The sequence below is a fragment of the Oncorhynchus clarkii genome, chromosome 31 (assembly GCF_045791955.1).
Source record: "Oncorhynchus clarkii lewisi isolate Uvic-CL-2024 chromosome 31, UVic_Ocla_1.0, whole genome shotgun sequence".
NCBI lineage: Eukaryota > Metazoa > Chordata > Actinopteri > Salmoniformes > Salmonidae > Oncorhynchus > Oncorhynchus clarkii.
The window spans coordinates 40,855,145-40,874,806 of NC_092177.1; the positions used below are offsets into that span (position 1 = coordinate 40,855,145).

Here is a 19,662-nt window from a genome sequence, read left to right on the forward strand (position 1 = left end):
CCTGTCCCCTTGGACAATCCAATCACAAACCTGTTTGTATATAGCCTCAGAATTGATGCAGGGAGAGAGAAAGAGATACGGAGGAAAAATATAACATATTTTACTAGCCTCCTATCTCCCCATTAAGGCGTTTAATCCTGATTATATATGTAGTATATACTGAACAAAAATATAAATGCAACATGCAACAATTTAATTGATTTTACTCAGTTACAGTTCATATTAAATAATTAGGCACTCATTAGAAACTCATCTATGGATTTCACAAGACTGGGAATACAGATATGCATCTGTTGGTCACAGATACCTTTAAAAAAAAGGTTGTCCCCAGCACAAGGTGCACCTGTGTAATGATCTTGCTGTTTAATCTGCTTCTTGATATGCCACACCTGTCAAGTGGATGGATTATCTTGGCAAAGGAGAAATGCTCACTAACAGGGATGTAAGCAAATTTGTGCACAGAATTTAAGAGGAATAAGCTTTTTGTGCCAATGAAATATTTCTGGGATATTTTATTTCAACTCATGAAACATGGGACCAACATGTTTTGTTCTCTCTCTCTCTCTCTCTCTCTCTCTCTCTCTCTCTATATCTATATATATATATATATATATATACATATATATATATATATATATACACTGTATATATATAATTGAGGTTCAATTTAAGGCCACAAATGTATTTATTTTGTGAATGTCTAAATTCTTTATTATTTACATATGCAAAACCCGAGGGAAAATATACAAAGTATATGAAATGAAATAACCAGGTGTCATTTTCTTTCTTCCAAAAAGCTGATATTAAAATGTTTAAGCATTCCATATAATCAGTGCAGTGTTGATGATTACATTTTCTCTGTTTTGTACTCAAAGTGATTTGCTCTGAAGCAAATTATCATCTCTATAGATATCACCTGACCTGTGTAATTTTTAAAGATTGTATTGTATGTGCTTTGGTTTTTGTCATCCCCTTTAACAGTGGACATACCTCTAGCTGGAGTGAACAACAGACCATCTGACGCACTCTAGCTCAGGACCTGAAGACAAACTTTGCAGAGCATCAGTCTTATGTCAATCAGAGTTCTCTGCCTCTGCATTGACAATCTGAACGTTGTACAGTACAAATGAGATGCCAAGTTATGACAATCGATGCTCTCTAGGGTTACAAAGAGGACCAACACTGTCTTTAGTGTTGATAATTGACTGCATTGACATCTGTGGGTGGGGGTGATTGGATTGTCTTGCTTACAGACGCTTACGTTGTATGTACAACGCAAGTATGTTCTGGCCAACATTGTCCTTGTAAGCACTGTTGTATGTGAGATGTTGGGGTATGTCCACTCTGTCTGTCCGATCATTGTGCTTGATTGTTTTCCTTTGTCTTGGGTTTTCCATGGTTTCCTCCTATGCTGAAACTAGATTTTTTTAAAGAAAGAAAATATAATAATAAAACAAATTTTGCTTCAATTTCACTTCAGTGTTTATTCAATATAATACACTGGAATCCAAACTGATCTTTACGTTCAACATCAGCCCTCATCAGACTCAGTCTTTTTAAAGCAGGCTATCAATATGATATCCTGGCATCCAAACTGGTTTAAAGTACAGTGGGGAGAACAAGTATTTGATACACTGCCGATTTTGCAGGTTTTCCTACTTGCAAAGCATGTAGAGGTCTGTAATTTTTATCATAGGTACTCTTCAACTGTGAGAGATGGAATCTAAAACAAAAATCCAGGAAATCATATTGTATGATTTTAAGTAATTAATTTTCATTTTATTGCATGACATAAGTATTTGATACATCAGAAAAGCAGAACTTAATATTTGGTACAGAAACCTTTGTTTGCAATTACAGAAGTCATATGTTTCCTGTAGTTCTTGACCAGGTTTGCACACACTGCAGCAGGGATTTTGGCCCACTCCTCCATACAGACTTTCTCCAGATCCTTCAGGTTTCGGGGCTGTCGCTAGGCAATACGGACTTTCAGCTCCCTCCAAAGATTTTCTATTGGGTTCAGGTCTGGAGACTGGCTAGGCCACTCCAGGACCTTGAGATGCTTCTTACGGAGCCACTCCTTAGTTGCCCTGGCTGTGTGTTTCGGGTCATTGTCATGCTGGAAGACCCAGCCATGACCCATCAATGCTCTTACTGAGGGAAGGAGGTTGTTGGCCAAGATCTCACGATACATGGCCCCATCCATCCTCCCTCAATACGGTGCAGTCGTCCTGTCCCCTTTGCAGAAAAGCATCCCCAAAGAATGATGTTTCCACCTACATGCTTCACGGTTGGGATGGTGTTCTTGGGATTGTACTCATCCTTCTTCTTCCTCCAAACACAGCGAGTGGAGTTTAGACCAAAAAGCTCTATTTTTGTCTCATCAGACCACATGACCTTCTCCCATTTCTCCTCTGGATCATCCAGATGGTCATTGGCAAACTTCAGACGGGCCTGGACATGCGCTAGCTTGCGCAGGGGGACCTTGCGTGCGCTGCAGGGTTTTAAATCCATGACGGCGTTGTGTGTTACTAATGGTTTTCTTTGAGACTGTGGTCCCAGCTTTCTTCAGGTCATTGACCAGGTCCTGCCGTGTAGTTCTGGGCTGATCCCTCACCTTCCTCATGATCATTGATGCCCCACGAGGTGAGATCTTGCATGGAGCTCCAGACCGAAGGTGATTGACCGTCATCTTGAACTTCTTCCATTTTCTAATAATTGAGCCAACAGTTGTTGCCTTCTCACCAAGCTGCTTGCCTATTGTCCTGTAGCCCATCCCAGCCTTGTGCAGGTCTACAATTTTACCTCTGATGTCCTTACACAGCTCTCTGGCCATTGTGGAGAGGTTGGAGTCTGTTTGATTGAGTGTGTGGACAGGTGTCTTTTATACAGGTAACGAGTTCAAACAGGTGCAGTTAATACAGGTAATGAGTGGAGAACAGGAGGGCTTCTTAAAGAAAAACTAACAGGTCTGTGAGAGCCGGAATTCTTACTGGTTGGTAGGTGATCAAATACTTATGTCATGCAATAAAATGCTAATTAATTACTTAAAAATCATACAATGTGATTTTCTGGATTTTTGTTTTAGATTCCGTCTCTCGCAGTTGAAGTGTACCTACGATAAAAATTACAGACCTCTACATGCTTTGTAAGTAGGAAAACCTGCAAAATCGGCAGTGTATCAAATACTTGTTCTCCCCACTGTATATCTTCCTTCACTGTCCCTGTACCAGGCTCAAACGAGTGATCCTCTGCTCACAAGCACACGTGACCATCCTCCTTGACAACAGTCCAACCATTTGAGCTATACAGAAGGTACCAATTGGATAGCTCCATCGGCTACATTTCAAGGTTGCTGTGGAATGAGCTTACGGCACATTCTTAACACTACCCCAAACACTCTCCCAGTTTTCGCCCATCAACATCTTGCTTAAAGGGAGCTCTGATGAGGGACTGGGTGTGTCTAGCCATATGTCTATCGCTCTTCCGCGTCTGTTGCTGTAAAAACAATAGAAAAACGTGTGTCTGCTAGTGCTACTGCAGCAAATTTCCACACGACATGTAAACACAATAAGCTGTTCTTTGGTGCAACTAATGGCTATGAATCGTGCTTGGAACCAATTGGTACCTTCTGAAAGTATGACGGCGCTGACAGAGAGAGTCGCGTTAGATCTAGTCCTTAGGAAACTATGCAGTATTTCGTTTTTTTATGTATTTTTCCTTACATTGTTAGCCTAGAAAATCATAAGTGTTATTTCATACAGCCGGGAAGAACTATTGGATATCAGAGCGACGTCAACTTACTAGCACTATGACCAGGAATACGACTTTCCCGAAGCGGCTCATTTGTTCGAAACACCCAAGGCATTCAAACTGAATCCAGAGCCTGACCCAAAACAACGTCGCCACCGAAGAGGTAGACAGAGTGGCCTTCTGGTCAGACTTCGGAGGCGGGCACACCACCCACCGCTTCCGAGTATATTACTCTCTTAAAGTCCAGTCTCTAACTAACAAAGTAGATTCAATTAGGGCAAAGGTTGCTTTCCAGAGAGACATCAGGGATTGCAATATACTCTGTTTCACAGAAACATGTCTCTCTGGGGAAATGCTGTTGGTCCAGCGCCGACAGGAATAAACATTTCCCTCGGGAAGAAGGAGGGTGGGGTGTATGTTTTATGATTAACGTCTCATGGTGTAATTGTAACAATAAACAGGAACTCAAGTCTTTCTGTTCACCTGATCTAGAATTCCTCACAATCAAATGCCGACCGTTTTATCTCCCAAGAGAATTATCGTTGGTAATTGTCACAGCTGTGTACAGTGGGGCAAAAACGTATTTAGTCAGCCACCAATTGTGCAAGTTCTCCCACTTAAAAAGATGAGAGAGGCCTGTGATTTTCATCATAGGTACACTTCAACTATGGCAGACAAAATGAGAGAGAAAAAAATCCAGAAAATCACATTGTAGGATTTCAAATTAATTTATTTGCAAATTATGGTGGAAAATAAACTTTTGTTATTGACAAAATACTTATCTCAATACTTTGTTATATACCCTTTGTTGGCAATGACAGAGGTCAAACGTTTTCACAAGGTTTTCACACACTGTTGCTGGTATTTTTGGCCCATTCCTCCATGCAGATCTCTAGAGCAGTGATGTTTTGGGGCTGTTGCTGGGCAACACGGACTTTCAACTCCCTCCAAAGATTTTCTATGGGGTTGAGATCTGGAGACCTTGAAATGCTTCTTACGAAGCCACTCCTTCATTGCCCGGGCGGTGTGTTTGGGATCATTGTCATGCTGAAAGACCAAGCCACGTTTCATCTTCAATACCCTTGCTGATAGTTTTCACTCAAAATCTCACGATACATGGCCCCATTCATTCTTTCCTTTACACGGATCAGTCGTCCTGGTCCCTTTGCAGAAAAACAGCCCAAAAGCATGATGTTTCCACCCCCATGCTTCACAGTAGGTATGGTGTTCTTTGGATGCAACTCAGCATTCTTTGTCCTCCAAACACGAGGAGCTGAGTTTTTACCAAAAAGTTATATTTTGGTTTCATCTGACCATATGACATTCTCCCAATCTTCTTCTGGATCATCCAATTTTTGCTCACTGTTCTTGTGATCATTTTGACCCCACGGGGTGAGATCTTGCATGGAGCCCCAGATCGAGGGAGATTATAAGTGGTCTTGTTGTATGTCTTCCATTTCCTCATAATTGCTCCCACAGTTGATTTCTTCAAACCAAGCTGCTTACCTATTGCAGATTCAGTCTTCCCAGCCTGGTGCAGGTCTACAATTTTGTTTCTGGTGTCCTTTGACAGCTCTTTGGTCTTGGCCATAGTGGAGTTTGGAGTGTGACTGTTTGAGGTTGTGGACAGGTGTCTTTTATACTGATAACAAGTTCAAACAGGTGCCATTAATACAGGTAACGAGTGGAGGACAGAGAAGCCTCTTAAAGAAGAAGTTACAGGTCTGTGAGAGCCAGAAATCTTGCTTGTTTGTAGGTGACCAAATACTTATTTTCTACCATAATTTGCTAATAAATTCACAAAAAATCCCACAATGTGATTTTCTGGATTTTTTTTCTAATTTACAAGCCTCTCTCATCTTTTTAAGTGGGAGAACTTGCACAATTGGTGGCTGACTAAATACTTTTTTGCCCCACTGTATATCCCCCCTCAAGCTGACACCACGACGGCCCTCAATGAACTTCACTGGACTCTATGCAATCTGGAAACCATATATCCTGAGGCTGCATTTATTGTAGCTGGGGATGTTAACAAAGCAAATTTGAGAACAAGGCTACCTAAATTCTATCAGCATATTGATTGTAGTACACAGTCTGGCACAACACTGGATCACTGCTACTCTAACTTCCGCAATGCATACAAGGCCCTTCCCCGCCCTCCGTTCGGCAAATCTGACCACAACTCCATTTTGGTTCTCCTCTCCTATAGGCAGAAACCCAAACAGGATGTACCCATGACAAGGACCCTTCAACGCTGGTCTGGCCAATCGGAATCCACGCTTCAAGATTGTTTTGATGTTCCGGGTAGCCTCAGAGAATAATATAGATTTATACTCTCGGTGAGCGAGTTTACAAGGAAGTGTATAGGAGATGTTGTACCCACTGTGACTATGAAAACCTACCCTAACCAGAAACCATGGATAGATGGCGGCATCCGCGCAAAACTGAAAGCCCGAACCAAGGCAATCAAACAAGCGAAATGTCAGTTTAGGGACTAAGTGGAGTCGCAATTCAATGGGTCAGACATGAGACATATGTGGCAGGGTCTACAGACAATCACAGACTAAAAAAAGAAAATCAGCCACGTCACGGACACTGACGTCTTGCTTCCAGACAAAGTAAACACCTTCTTTGCCTGCTTTGAGGATAATACAGTGCCACCGACGCGGCCCGCTCCCAAGGACTGTGGGCTATCCTTCTTCATGGCCAACGTGAGTAAGACATTTATACGTGTTAACCCTTGCCCAGATGGCATCCCTAGCCGCGTCCTCAGAGCATGCGCAGACCAGCTGGCTGGTGTGTTTACGGAAATATTCAATCTATCCCTATCCCAGTCTGGTGGCCCCACATGCATCAAGATGGCCACCATTGTTGCTGTACCCAAGAAGGCAAAGGTAACTGAACTGAATGACTATCACCCCATAGCACTCACTTCTGTCATCATGAAGTGCTTTGAGAGACTTGTCAAGAATCATATCACCTCCACCTTACCTGTCACCCTAGACCCACTGCAATTTGCATACCACCACAATAGGTCTACAGACGAATCAATCGCCATCACACTGCATACTGCCCTATCCCATCTTGACAAGAGGAATACCTATGTAAGAATGCTGTTCATTGACTACAGCTCAGCATTCAACAAAATAGTTCCCTCCAAGACCATCATTAAGCTTGAGGCCATGGTTCTGAACCACGCCCTGTGCGATTGGGTGCTGGACTTCCTGACGGGCTGCCCCCAGGTGGTGAAGGTAGGAAACAACATCTCCACTTCGCTGATCCTTAACACAGGGGCCCCCACAAGGGTGCGTGCTCAGCCCCCTCCTGTGCTTCCTGTTCACCCATGACTGCGTGGCCATGCACGCCTCCAGCTCGATCATCAAGTTTGCAGACGACACAACAGTAGTAGGCTTGATCACCAACAACGACGAGACAGCCTATAGGGAGGAGGTGAGGGCACTCGGTGTCAGGAAAACAACCTTTCACTCAACGTCAACAAAACAAAGGAGATGATTGTGGACTTCAGGAAACAGCAAAGGGAGCACGCACCTATCCACATCAACGGGACAGCATTGGAGGAGGTGGAAAGTTTTAAGTTTCTCGGCGTACACATCACGGACAAACTGAAATGGTCTACCCACACAGATAGCGTGGTGAGGAAGGCCCAACAGAGCCTCTTCAACATCAGGAGGCTGAAGAAATTTGGCTTGTTACCTAAAACCCTCAAAAACTTTTACAGATACAGAATTGAGAGCATCCTGTCAGGCTGTATCACCCACCGCCTGGTACGGAAACTGCACCGCCCACAACCGCAGGGCTCTCCAGAGGCTGGTGCGGTCTGTACAACGCATCACAGGGGGCAGACTACCTGCCCTCCAGGACACCTAGAGCACCCAGTGTCACAAGATGGCCAAAAAGATCATCAAGGACAACATCCACCGAAAACACTGCCTGTTCAGCCGGATTCCATCCAGAAGGCGAGGTCAGTACAGGTACATCAACGCTGGGATCGACAGACTGAAAAAATAGCTTCTCTCTCAAGGCCATCAGACTGTTAAACAGCCATCACTAACACAGAGAGGCTGCTGCCTACATACAGACTTAAATTATTGTCCACTCTAACAAATTGGATCACTGGTCACTTTATTAATGCTACTTTAATAATGATGTTTACATATCTTGCATTACACATCCCATATGTATACAGTATACTGTATTTTATACCATCTATTGCATCTTGCCTATGCAGCTCGGTCATTGCCCATCCATATATTTATATGTACATATTCTTATTCCATCCCTTTACTTTGATTTATGTGTATTGGGTAGCTGTTGTGGAATTGCTGGATTACTTATTGATATTGCTGCAGGGTCGGAACTAGAAGCACAAGCATTTTGCTACACTTGCAGTAACATCTGCTAACCATGAGTATGTGATCAATAACATTTGATTTGATTTGATTTTCTCAGGAGACAGACAGACAGACAGACAGACAGACAGACAGACAGACAGAAAACGTATGTTCCAGATAATAGCAGAAGCAGCTGTGCTGCTGGTTTCTAAAGCTATTTTATTGTACACATAATGGTATTGAAGTAGCTCAAAGCTTTGAAGTTAGAGAGACATAGTGCTGTGCTGTGTAGTAGGGGGACAATCTGTAACATGGCATTTGAAGAAGAGGATAAGAAAAGGCCTTTTACATGAAACTGGAATGAAGCCTTTAGCAGGCTGAAGGGACTGATTGGACTGTACCTCAAAGTCCTCCTCCAGTTGCTGTTGGCAGATGAATACATTAGTATGTGTGTGATGCGGCTAGTCCAGTTGTGCTGGGGGACAGCGGTGGCTGTGGCCTACTGCAGCTGGGTTTGGCTGCTGCACACACTTGCACGACACCCACACCCTCTCCCCAGAAAGCTGTGGACCACACACTCCTGCAAAGCCATAGGTGACTTGTTTCAGGAAACTAGGTCTGTAATTTTTTATCATAGGTACACTTCAACTGTGAGAGACGGAATATAAAACAAAAATCCAGAAAATCACATTGCATGATTTTTAAGTAATTAATTTGCATTTTATTGCATGACATAAGTATTTGATACATCAGAAAAGCAGAACTTCATATTTGGTACAGAAACCTTTGTTTGCAATTACAGAGATCATACGTTTCTTGTAGTTCTTGACCAGGTTTGCACACACTGCAGCATGGATTTTGGCCCACTCCTCCATACAGACCTAGGCAATACAGACTTTCAGCTCCCTCCAAAGATGTTCTATTGGGTTCAGGTCTGGAGCCTGGCTAGGCCATTCCAGGACCTTGAGATGCTTCTTACGGAGCCACTCCTTAGTTAGCATGGCTGTGTGTTTCGGGTCGTTGTCATGTTGGAAGACCCAGCCATGACCCATCTTCAATGCTCTTACTGAGGGAAGGAGGTTGTCCATATCGATTTGATACTTCAAAACCGTCCCCTTTTTACATGTCTCATGCTATCTCATATCGCAGCAACAGCATCACAGAGTGAGCTGCTACCTACCTTTTCACTGTACCTGAATAGACTTGTGGTGGTGTCTAGAATTCAAACCCAGCAAGAATCTAGTGGGATTATAAAGCTAATGAAAGGCGAGCTAGTGTGTGTGTGTGTGTTGGCAGTGAGTCAGACAGGCCCAGAGAGAGAGCCATCCAGCCCAGCCGGGTCCTGGGAGGGGAGAAGGCTATTTCCTGCGTCGCCTGCAGCCAGTGACAGTGTGAGACGAGTTAGCTAGCGCTTGTGAGTGTTCACTGCCGTTCCGCATGCCTCTCTCAAGCGGAGTGTGGAGCTGTTGAAGGATGACAACTGACATGGAAGAGCCTCCAGCCTGTGTTGGGAACCATGGCGGAGAGATTATTCAAACACCAGACCGTCAGTACATCACGGACCTTGCGCACTGACCTCACAATACAGCCCAAGCATAGTAGCGTTTGTCTGTTGTCTCATGGCCTAGTAGTACTACTGCCATGCACTGTGCTCTGCCAAGCAACCCGCGTTGACTGTAATATTGATAGCCATCTGAGGGACCACTGGGCTCTGAATATATGAAAGGATTTAGAGCACAGTGGCCATAGACTAACATATGTCCTGTTGTTTGAGTTTTACTGATGCTTTAAAGTTTTGATTTAGAAAGGGCAAAGAAAGGCATTTATGTACTCAAGACGACAAGTGAAAGCATAGGGCCCTTATAGGTAGTCATAACATAAAAGCAACACTGGTAATGTCTTAAAATGGCCATTCTCTCATGACACCACAAGATGGCACTAGCAATACATCTGTAACACTATCCACCTGACAAGCCAAATACAGCTCTCCCCCTCTCTCATAATGTCCGCATAGCCTTTACGTTTACAATCAATTTCCCCAAGAACAACCCAGCACAACTAAATGAATGGACAAGTAATGCTTGAAACCAAAATAAACAGCTTTGAGGTAGCAAAATGACTGAATTTAGCTCTGAGATAACAAAAGGAGAGAATTCACAAGTGTGGGTTAGTGGGCTACAGTACCTGTTACTAATCTTTGGGCCAGTCATGCGAAGCAAATCCCTCTCGACACTGTTAACCTAGTGGATGGACATTATTGGTTGCATGCGTCCTAGAGCACTGTTTCTCTTTTGTATGCCTGCTCTGCTCGCAATGCTAAACAAGCTCACAGGGATTTTTTTCCTAGATGCTGAATAATTTGCATGAGGACCATGGGCATAAGGGTTTGCCTTTGAAACTACCGATTCTGATGTTTACTACAGTATGAGCGAAGTCATAGATACAAATTTAATGTGTAGCTTGTAGTCATTTGGAGTGGGTATCTGTTGAGTAATGATACACCTACTCACAAATTGGAAGATTCACATTTCATATGAATTTCAACAGCCGAACAAAGTTTGCCTACGGTCTCTCTTCTCAAAATGTTAACTTCTTCCATCATCACTCACAAATCAGGTATTAATCCGAATGTATTTCTCTCATAGCAAGATGGAGAACAACTGAGGTTTTATTCTTGGCCAATTTGACAGTTATGGACCAAATTCACATCGAGACACTCATTATTATTTGGGGAAAATGTACCAAATCATCGTCTAATAGAACAACCTTCACCTTTCTTGTTTACCTTCAGAAATCCTAATTTATGAGAGGAGGACAACAGTAAGATTAATTGTGAGGTGAATAATACAGATTGACTTTCATGGTCTTCTTTACTCATTGGCCAAGGCTCCCAAGTAGGCGTGGAACATTCTTGGTAACACTATCGCTGTACTATCTGTATCACCTTCCACCGTCTGGTTGAGGCGGCCAATTCAAAATGTTTCTCCAGGCTCCCATGGAAATATACTCTCACAACCGCACAATAGCCAAGTGCTCAGGGGTGTTCAGGGGCCTCTCGAGTGCTCAGGGGCCTCTCGAGTGCCTCAGCAATCTAAGGCACTGCATCATAGTTCTTGAGGTATCACTACAGACCCGGGTTCGAATCCGGGCTGTGTCATAGCCGGCCGTCAATGGAAGACCCATGAGGCGGCGCACAATTGGCCCAGCATCGTCCGGGTTAGAGGAGGGTTTGGCCGGACGCGATGTCCTTGTCCCATTGTTCTCTAGTGACTCCTTGTTTCCTCCGACACATTGGTGCGGCTGGCTTTCCGGCTTAAGCGAGCAGCATGTCAAGAAGCTGTGCGGCTTGGCAGGGTCATGTTTCAGAGGACGCATGGCTCTTGACCTCCGTCTCTTAACGAGTCCGTACAGGAGTTGCAGTGATGGGACAAGACTAACTACCAATTCGATATCACGAAAAAGGTGAAAAAATAAAATGCTAGTGCTCAGATGACCTAACCATTTCATACACAGTCAGTCCGTCAGGCCATCCTCTCTCTGTTTGACTCGCTCTGTCTCTCAGTCTCCCTCTACAGCTCTGCATCTCTCTCCCCCCTCTCCTTTCCCTTCTCTCTTAGTCATTTGGCGTGTCTGTTGCTAGAATATAGTGATTGTGTCAGCTTCAGTAAACACAGCAGCATTTGACGTGATAAGGGAAAAAATATAGGGAGAAACAAAATATATATCAACACAGATTTAATGCACTCTTCAGAACCGCCTTGGGGCATGGTGGAGCTGCCTGTCAGCACATTTGAAGTATGTTTGCAATTATCTGATTTGTTAACCGATTTGAAAATACGATGTGTTTGCAGCTTGAACTCCAAGTTCTTTGCTTCCACCTGTTAAAACATTTGCATAATTAAGGTGAGTTTTGCACTTTTTCATATTTCCACTCGTTTCTTATATTTAACCTGTAAAGAATAAGGTTTAAGTGATCAGTGGTTAGATTGTTAAAAAAAATTTTTTATAACATCTGTCGTTCAACAAAGATGAGATCGAGATGAAATCCACTCCACATAGGTATGGCCAGGGTCATGTTCAGCAGGGCAATCTGCAGTAAAACCAAAATGACTGTTTCTTATCGGAGAAGTCCAGGTAGTTCCTCCCTGTTTGAGTCGGTTTTCTTCCCTTTGGTGCCTAACGAACACAGCCCAGGTGAATTCTACTTTGTGATTATGAGCAGGTGTGGGAAGAAGAGACAAGTTTATGGCTGATCTTTGCATGACTAAGGGATGATTGTACCTATAATTAGTTTGAGGTTTATTGTTTTTTTAAACTTTCTTCTCAACATTGTAAATGTAGAGATATAATCAAGAGAACCTATGTTTAAAGCAACATTCCTGGACGGGAGGGTACAGAGAAAGGCATTGGATGTACTTCAAAAAAACATGAATCAAAGTGAAACCGGTTCTATCGTTTCTCATCTGTCTTTTTAAGTTTGCATGTTTACCTCTTTTATTGTTTTGATAAAAGAACATCTACTTAGGTTTATTTTTGAGGAAGGATATCAGTAACACTTCTTATGAACTACCTCTATAATACATTATAACATCGGTGCTAATAACAGCGCTCATAAACATCTATAACTACTTCCATAGAGCATTATGAACAGGGTGTATAATGCTTTATGCAGCAAAGTGGAATATGACCTAATCAATCAATCAATTTTGGAGTCAGGACATACAGTAACTGATAGATTAACCCTCAAAAGGTTATTTGAACTGCAGAACTGGACCATTTGAATGTATTGCATTTGACCTTTATGTTGGAATTTCAGCAAGTTGAAACCTTACTTTGGCATCCATATTAGGAAGTTCCTCAATTGTCAGGTGAAACTCCAATAGTCACTGGATAAAATGTCCTAATATGGATGCCGTATCACCATACTCACTGTGACTGTAAAAATCAGTTCTTTGTCTTGATATGAGTGGGTATTAGATGTAATGTAGTTTCAAGATACATTTTAATTGTATGTACTTGTTGATCACTTAAGCATGTCAAGCCATGAAATCTCTCTTATTCTTGTAGGCTTAACCATGCTGGTAGAATCACTGTTCAGAGCATACTTATCGTGAGCTTGAGCAAATGGGAAAATTAGCAAAGATTATATTACTGTATGGTAATTGAACTGTGGTACTATTACAGTCATTTACAGCCATTGTAGTTAAAACAATGCTGCATAAAATAACAAAAATGTGTTTACATCAAATAAATATGATCAAGTTAAATTAGAAGAATGCAGCATATTGTCACTGGGGGTGATCTAGTTTATTTATTTCAATGTGGTGTTCTAAGTTTATTTTCTATGTTGGTGATTTGTATGATTTCCAATTAGAGGCAGCTGGTAATCGTTGTCTCTAATTGGGGATCATATTTAAGTTGCTGTTTCACACCTGTGTTTGTGGGATATTGTTTTGTGTCGGTGCATGTGCACCACTTAGTCACGTCACGTTACGTTCTTTCTTTTTATTGTTTTGCTTAAGTTTCACTTACAAATAAAGATGTGGAACTCAACCTCCGCTGTGCCTTGGTCCTCCCCTACACACGGTTGTGACACATATACATGTATATAGCTATTGCTTTATTATAATTAGTAGACTCATTCTGATAGTAAAAACAGGGTTTTTGTATACCTCATCCATACAATAAACACTATTTCAAGGTAACATGCTAACTGTGGTAACAATAGTCAAAATACATTCACAAAAAAATGATTTATGTTATTTTTGTTCAATTTAGAAAGGGTTGACCGAGTGAGCAGGCTACAGTTCTATATACATCATTGGTTATCATATTTCAAAGCAGACCTGGGTTCAAATATATTTTTTTGTTAAATACTTAAGCTGTGTTTGACTGAGATTATATGGCGCACCACTGGGATAGTCCGAAAAGTGCAAACCATTCCCTATCTGTCACTCCAGGAAGGCTCAATCAAGCGCTCAAAGTATTTGATAGAAATCTAATACTATTTAAACCCAGGTCTGCTCCACAAGCAAGAGAATGTCGGTTACATGCCACCTATAATAAACATAAAGAGGAAAATTAAACGAGAAAGAAATGCAGCAATGAGAGAAACAGCCAAACGTAGCACTTTGATTGAAAACATGTTGAAAGCAAAATTGCACTTCAGTGCACAGACACAACAAGGCCACACAACCAGAATTTGATGGCTAGGTAAACATTCACAATGTAACAGCTCGGGAGATCTTAGAGATATCGCCCAGACGCTCCCAAAACTCAATTTAGACTGAAGACAAGACTGCCAGTCATTTTGCTTATTTTTGAGACAGGATGGATTACAATTGTGTACTATAAATGTTTTGCAATCACAAAGGCTTTGGAATAGCGATTGGGGAGTAGCAAGGTTGCATTCGTTTTACCTCACCAAGCGCACCAGTTGGGCTGAGTGTGCACTGATGGAATGGCCTCAAATGTGCGAACGCCACCCACCTGGTGCCTTGGGTGGGCCTAGGCTGGGTTTACACACCACCAAGCATTCGCCTTAGCAAAACATAACTGATGCTTGTGTAGAGATATTACAAATTCTGGCAAGCACCAAAGTCTGTGTTGTACATGGTGAAGTCACAAAGTGGTTGCTGGGACGCTACGCCTCGTGTGGTGTAAATCCAGCCTAACATGAATGCACCTATCATGTGAGCTGAAACATAGTGAATCCAGTTTGACCATCCAATCATATTCTCCCGAGCATACGGGCGATCCACCAGTTGCAGGGCATAATGATCTGACAGATGACACGTCCTCCTTGGTAGTAGTACGGGTAGGGGTTAAAACCCCCCAGTGGCTCATAGTAGCGCTGGCAATAGCGGTAACCACGACGACAGTGCTGGCAGCAGTAGCCACGGTCATCTAGACGGTTATCCAGCTCAACTCCAATGTCTCTCTGTGAAGGACAAGTGGCAAGTCGATGAAAGGAAGGAAAGAAATGAAGTGCTTCAAAGGGCAGGTGATACAAAGAAAGGAGAGCCAGGGAGAGAGAAAGACACACAGCGATCTTGAGAACATTTAATTGGAAGTATAGGTGGAGTGTGGAATGCCTACATCGCACTGGCAAGGTTTATTCTTCTGCGGTAGCTCCTTATTCGAAAATTAAGTGCTAAATGTTTCTCTATCTTTTGGCTTTAGAATTTTCTGTTCAGTAAGGTCTGCACTTATACTTTAAATTCAATATTTATCAAGCAAAATCAATCACCTTTTCTTTTCCCTGTGAAGAACACAAAAGTAGGGTCACACACATGATGAATAGCAGCACTCCCTGAGCAGGGACAGTCAGGACAGAGGATTTGATTGGGTGACTCGATGTTCTCGCTTCGGTCGTTGGTCAGAAAAAAGCTATGAAGCAACTAAACAGAAGAGAAAGATTAAAATGGATGTCCAAGGAAATGAACGGTCAAAATGGTTCCACGCTCGACCGTGACACACGGATCAAGATAGCATTGGAAAGCGGGGCCGCCTCGATCCGGGAGCATAAAACATGATATAATACCCTTGACCTTTCTGTTATGTCAGTGGTAGCATTACTCTTTCCAAGCTCCATCTCACATCCCAGAGTCCTCGGCCCCTTTGTCCCAGGGCTATATTCAATCAAAGTGACTGACACTGCCGTTTACTGGGAAATGTACAGTATTTTTTTCATCTCTGACCTCCCACTCCCCCTGCTGTGACCCAAAATGGCCGCCACCCCTCCATTAGAGCCTACAAATGAGAGGCTCTTCATCTTGGGCGCCCTCCCCCTGACCTTGACTTTAAGTGGATGGCACATTCCTAAAGCAATTAGGAAAGTAATGATCGACTAACAAGGATTCTTTTATTTGCTTGCGCCGAATGGGTGTGAATTAATATAAGGGCCAAATGAAACCCAAACGAAAGGTAAATTGGGAAGAATTAATGGCCCTTGGCTTTTTCCATTGTGTCAGTCCCCCGGGCCCGTGCCCTCTCCAGACGGAGTTAGGGCTGAGTGCCATGCCTTTGATCGAGGGCAATTCTGAATTGGACTCAGAGAAGTGCCACTTAAAGCCCTCCCAGAGCTGCACAGATACATGCATTTGACAACGTTTTCAATCTCCTGTATTGAGTGAATTTGACTAAAACTTCAGAGACAATCCAGCACTGTCTGGTTAAATAGCTTTGATGAAAGAGACCAATTGTCCCCCCTTCGGACTTTACCTGATGCTTTCCTTATGAGTCAGCCTTTCATAACAGAAGACAAACAAAATTTCACAGAAATCCATTGAGAGGGGGAACAATGCAAGGTCATTGTTTCACCCCAGTCTTGAAAAGGAACACATAGCTCTGACCCTAATTTCTCCTCTACTGTAAACTATGGGCAGTGTGGACTGGAAGTTGTTTGGCTACTTCCCTAGAAAAGCAGTATTAGTCACGGGAAATAGTTTATAGGGCACTAAATGGCCCAGGGTCTCACAGATGTTGTGGACTCTAGTGTTTGTGGCTGGCGTTAAGCTACATTCAGGCTCCCATAACTTTTGGAGCCAGCATAATAAATACACAACACAAACAGTGCAGTATGTAGGATTCAAATCACGAATCAGCCATCACAACTGCTGTCACAGATGATAAATGGACTAACACTGCATACTCCTAACATGGGGGACTAACAACTCAGAAAGAAAAAATAGATGATATGCAAAAGGTGTGTTTGATTTACGACTCTGACAAAGGCTGGTGGGCAATTACTGATGGATGATTTTAGTCAAGTTTAGAGTCATCAGCTGCGAGGCAACAATCTATTATGGAAACAACATAGACAATAATCTTGTCAGCCGCCTCACAGCTAAAACTGTGACGGTATGAAATCCAAATCCAGAGCTTCAGTTAGGGAAAATGAAGGGAAATATATTTATTCAAATAATGGGTGATTACAAAAACAAACAGACAATCGGTTGGCATTGTACGTCTGAGACAAATTAATCAGAGGCATCCTTTTTTAAAGCGTATATTAATAGTTTTGGCTTTAAATTCCCCTCTTCAACGGTGATCGGAATGGGGCACCCTGGGAAATCTGCGCTCGTCACAATCAAGCAGCATTAACCATGGGTAAAAGTCATTACCCTCGACTCCGTCGGATTTTTGACACACACCGAAACGGCACCTCACACATAACATCATATCAGAGGTTTGATCAGTCTGTCAAGTTGAAAACTTTCAGTCAGTTATTCAATAATAAGGAGGAAGAGAATCAAGACGCGACGACGAATATGAAGCAGGTACTGCTTTGTACTCCCAACGCTAATTGTGTGGTCTCATCATCCACATGAAAAGCCACATTTTCTCATTATGCAGGCAAGGGTGAAACCTCTAATGGTTAAACTCAAGGGGAAATGTAATATTAAACATATTAGTAAAATATGCCACTTAGCTTTTATCCAAAGCAACTTGCATACATTTTTAGTAGGTGTACAGTATGTGGGACATGAACCCACGACCTTGGCATCATTCGCACCACTCGCCATTCTCTTACCAGCTGAACCACACAGGCCCAGGCAGTAACTGTTTACGGTTTGGTGTAGCTTACGCTCAGGGAGCAGAGGAGGTATTTACAGCCTCTGTTTACCCTCGGTTTCCTGTGAACCATCACTGCCCACTCATGCATGGAAAGCCGTGTTGTTTCAATGCTAGCTTTGGATGCCAAAGAGGGCTGGGCAGAGGTACCGTGTCACACGATGGCCCACCACCAACCATCTAACCGCCAACCTCCAACTGGCCCAAAACCGGCCCAGAACATGTGAGTGCCGGGTTGACCAACTGAGCCCCGCTGCCCAATCATATTTGAAGGCTTATCCTTCCCCTATCTAGGTCAAGGACAGTGATGCGGCTCCTCCAGCGATGTTGGATGAAAAGTTATTCAGTTGGAGAGATATCCAGGGCCGCTGCCTCAGCGCCATGCGGATGCTCCACCGTGGCAGCCCTGGCTATAGGTTGGCCCCATATATCTACCCACCTCTGTCACTGATACTCTAATGATTATTCAGGTTGAAAAATTAAAAGTCAGGCCGCACCCCAAATAACTTGCGTAAATACGCAATCAGGGGCTCCAGTGGCGGACAGGCAAGGGGCCACGGTGGAGGTCAGATCAGGTGGAAGGGTGCTGGGGTCAGAATCGCCTCCCCTCCATTGGTCACAAAGGCCTTTGTTATTTTCCGGGCCCACAAACACTGACTGGCTGTGGCCATAATATGGGTGAGCTTTAGCTATGTACAGTATTACCTTAAAAAGGGGGAGCGAGTTTCATCTCCTGGTATGCTTTAATTACAGGACATAGCATTGCAGCTGCAGCCATAGAGGATGAGCAGAGAGGAGGAGAGGAATAGAGGAGGAGAGGTGGATAGGAGGAGAGTGCATGGAGGCAGGCAGGTATTTCAGGGCCCAGCCTGATAAAGGTTAATATTATGGCTGTGGTGTGTGTGCGTGCATGCTGGCCCACCTGACTGTGCTGTCTGTGTGTGTGTCCAGTATGTATGTTTACCTTTGCGTGTACGTGTGTGTCAAGGGTAATTAATCATAGAGTACTAAGCCGCTCACATGCACAAAAATATGGCATTTTGACCTCTAGACTCTTTTCTTTCTTGACTTGATAATTAAGGCATAATTAGCGCTGCTTTGTACGTCGCTAGATGCCTGCCTTCGCGCAAAAAAAGACAAGAAAGGCTCCAGCTGAGACTGTAGGGAAAAAGTTGCTGCCTTTGAAGGCTAGATATTCCTCTCCAGTAATGGAGAGACATTAAGGGAGTCTTAAGCAAGGCAAGTGCATTTAAACAGATATATAGAGCAATTTCTATGCCCTGTGGTACACAAACACAAGTCCGTTTTATGCCATAAAAGTCAGCATCAATTAACGAGCGATTTCCATGCACAAAGAAACGAAGGAGAACTAGGCACCACCGTGGCTCGTATCTCCTAGTTTGGTCTTGGTGTGCATCCACTAGGTCAAAAGTAGTGAACTACTGTATGCACAGAGTATATCAAACATTAGGAAAACCTTCCTAATATTGAGTTGCACCCCCCATTTGCCCTCAGTTCGCCGTGGCATGGACTCTACAAGGTGTCAAAAGCATTCCACAGGGATGCTGGCACATGTTGACTCCAATGCTCCACAGTTGTGTCAAGTTCGCTGGATGTCCTTTCGGTGGTGGATCATTCTTGACACATATGGGAAACTGTTGAGCATGAAAAACCCAGCAGCGTTGCAGTTCTTGACACAAACCGATGCTCCTGGCACCTAATACCATAACCCGTTCAAATGCATCTTTTGTTTTGCCCATTCACCCTCTGAATGGTACACATACACAACCCATGTCTCAATTGTCTCAAAGCATAAAAAATCCTTCTTTAACCTGTAATCAATAAGGGATTTTAGCGAGTGACATCAATAAAGGATCATAGCATTCACCTGGATTCACCTTGTCAGTCTAAGTCATGGAAAGAGCAGGTGTTATTAACTTCTTAAGGAATAGGGGGCAGAATTTTCACTTTTGAATAAATA

General features: G+C 43.1%; 1 protein-coding gene across 1 annotated transcript in view; it reads right to left on the bottom strand.

Annotated features, from left to right (window-relative positions):
- Positions 1–13,590: 13,590 nt before the first annotated feature.
- The window catches only part of LOC139391120 (tenomodulin-like), a 124,699-nt gene continuing 118,627 nt past the window's right edge, over positions 13,591–19,662 (bottom strand). Inside the window, exon 8 of the mRNA XM_071138660.1 lies at positions 13,591–15,045. Coding sequence (XP_070994761.1) covers positions 14,836–15,045 — 210 coding nt within the window. The 3' untranslated portion in view covers positions 13,591–14,835. The remainder of the gene's footprint in view (positions 15,046–19,662) is intronic.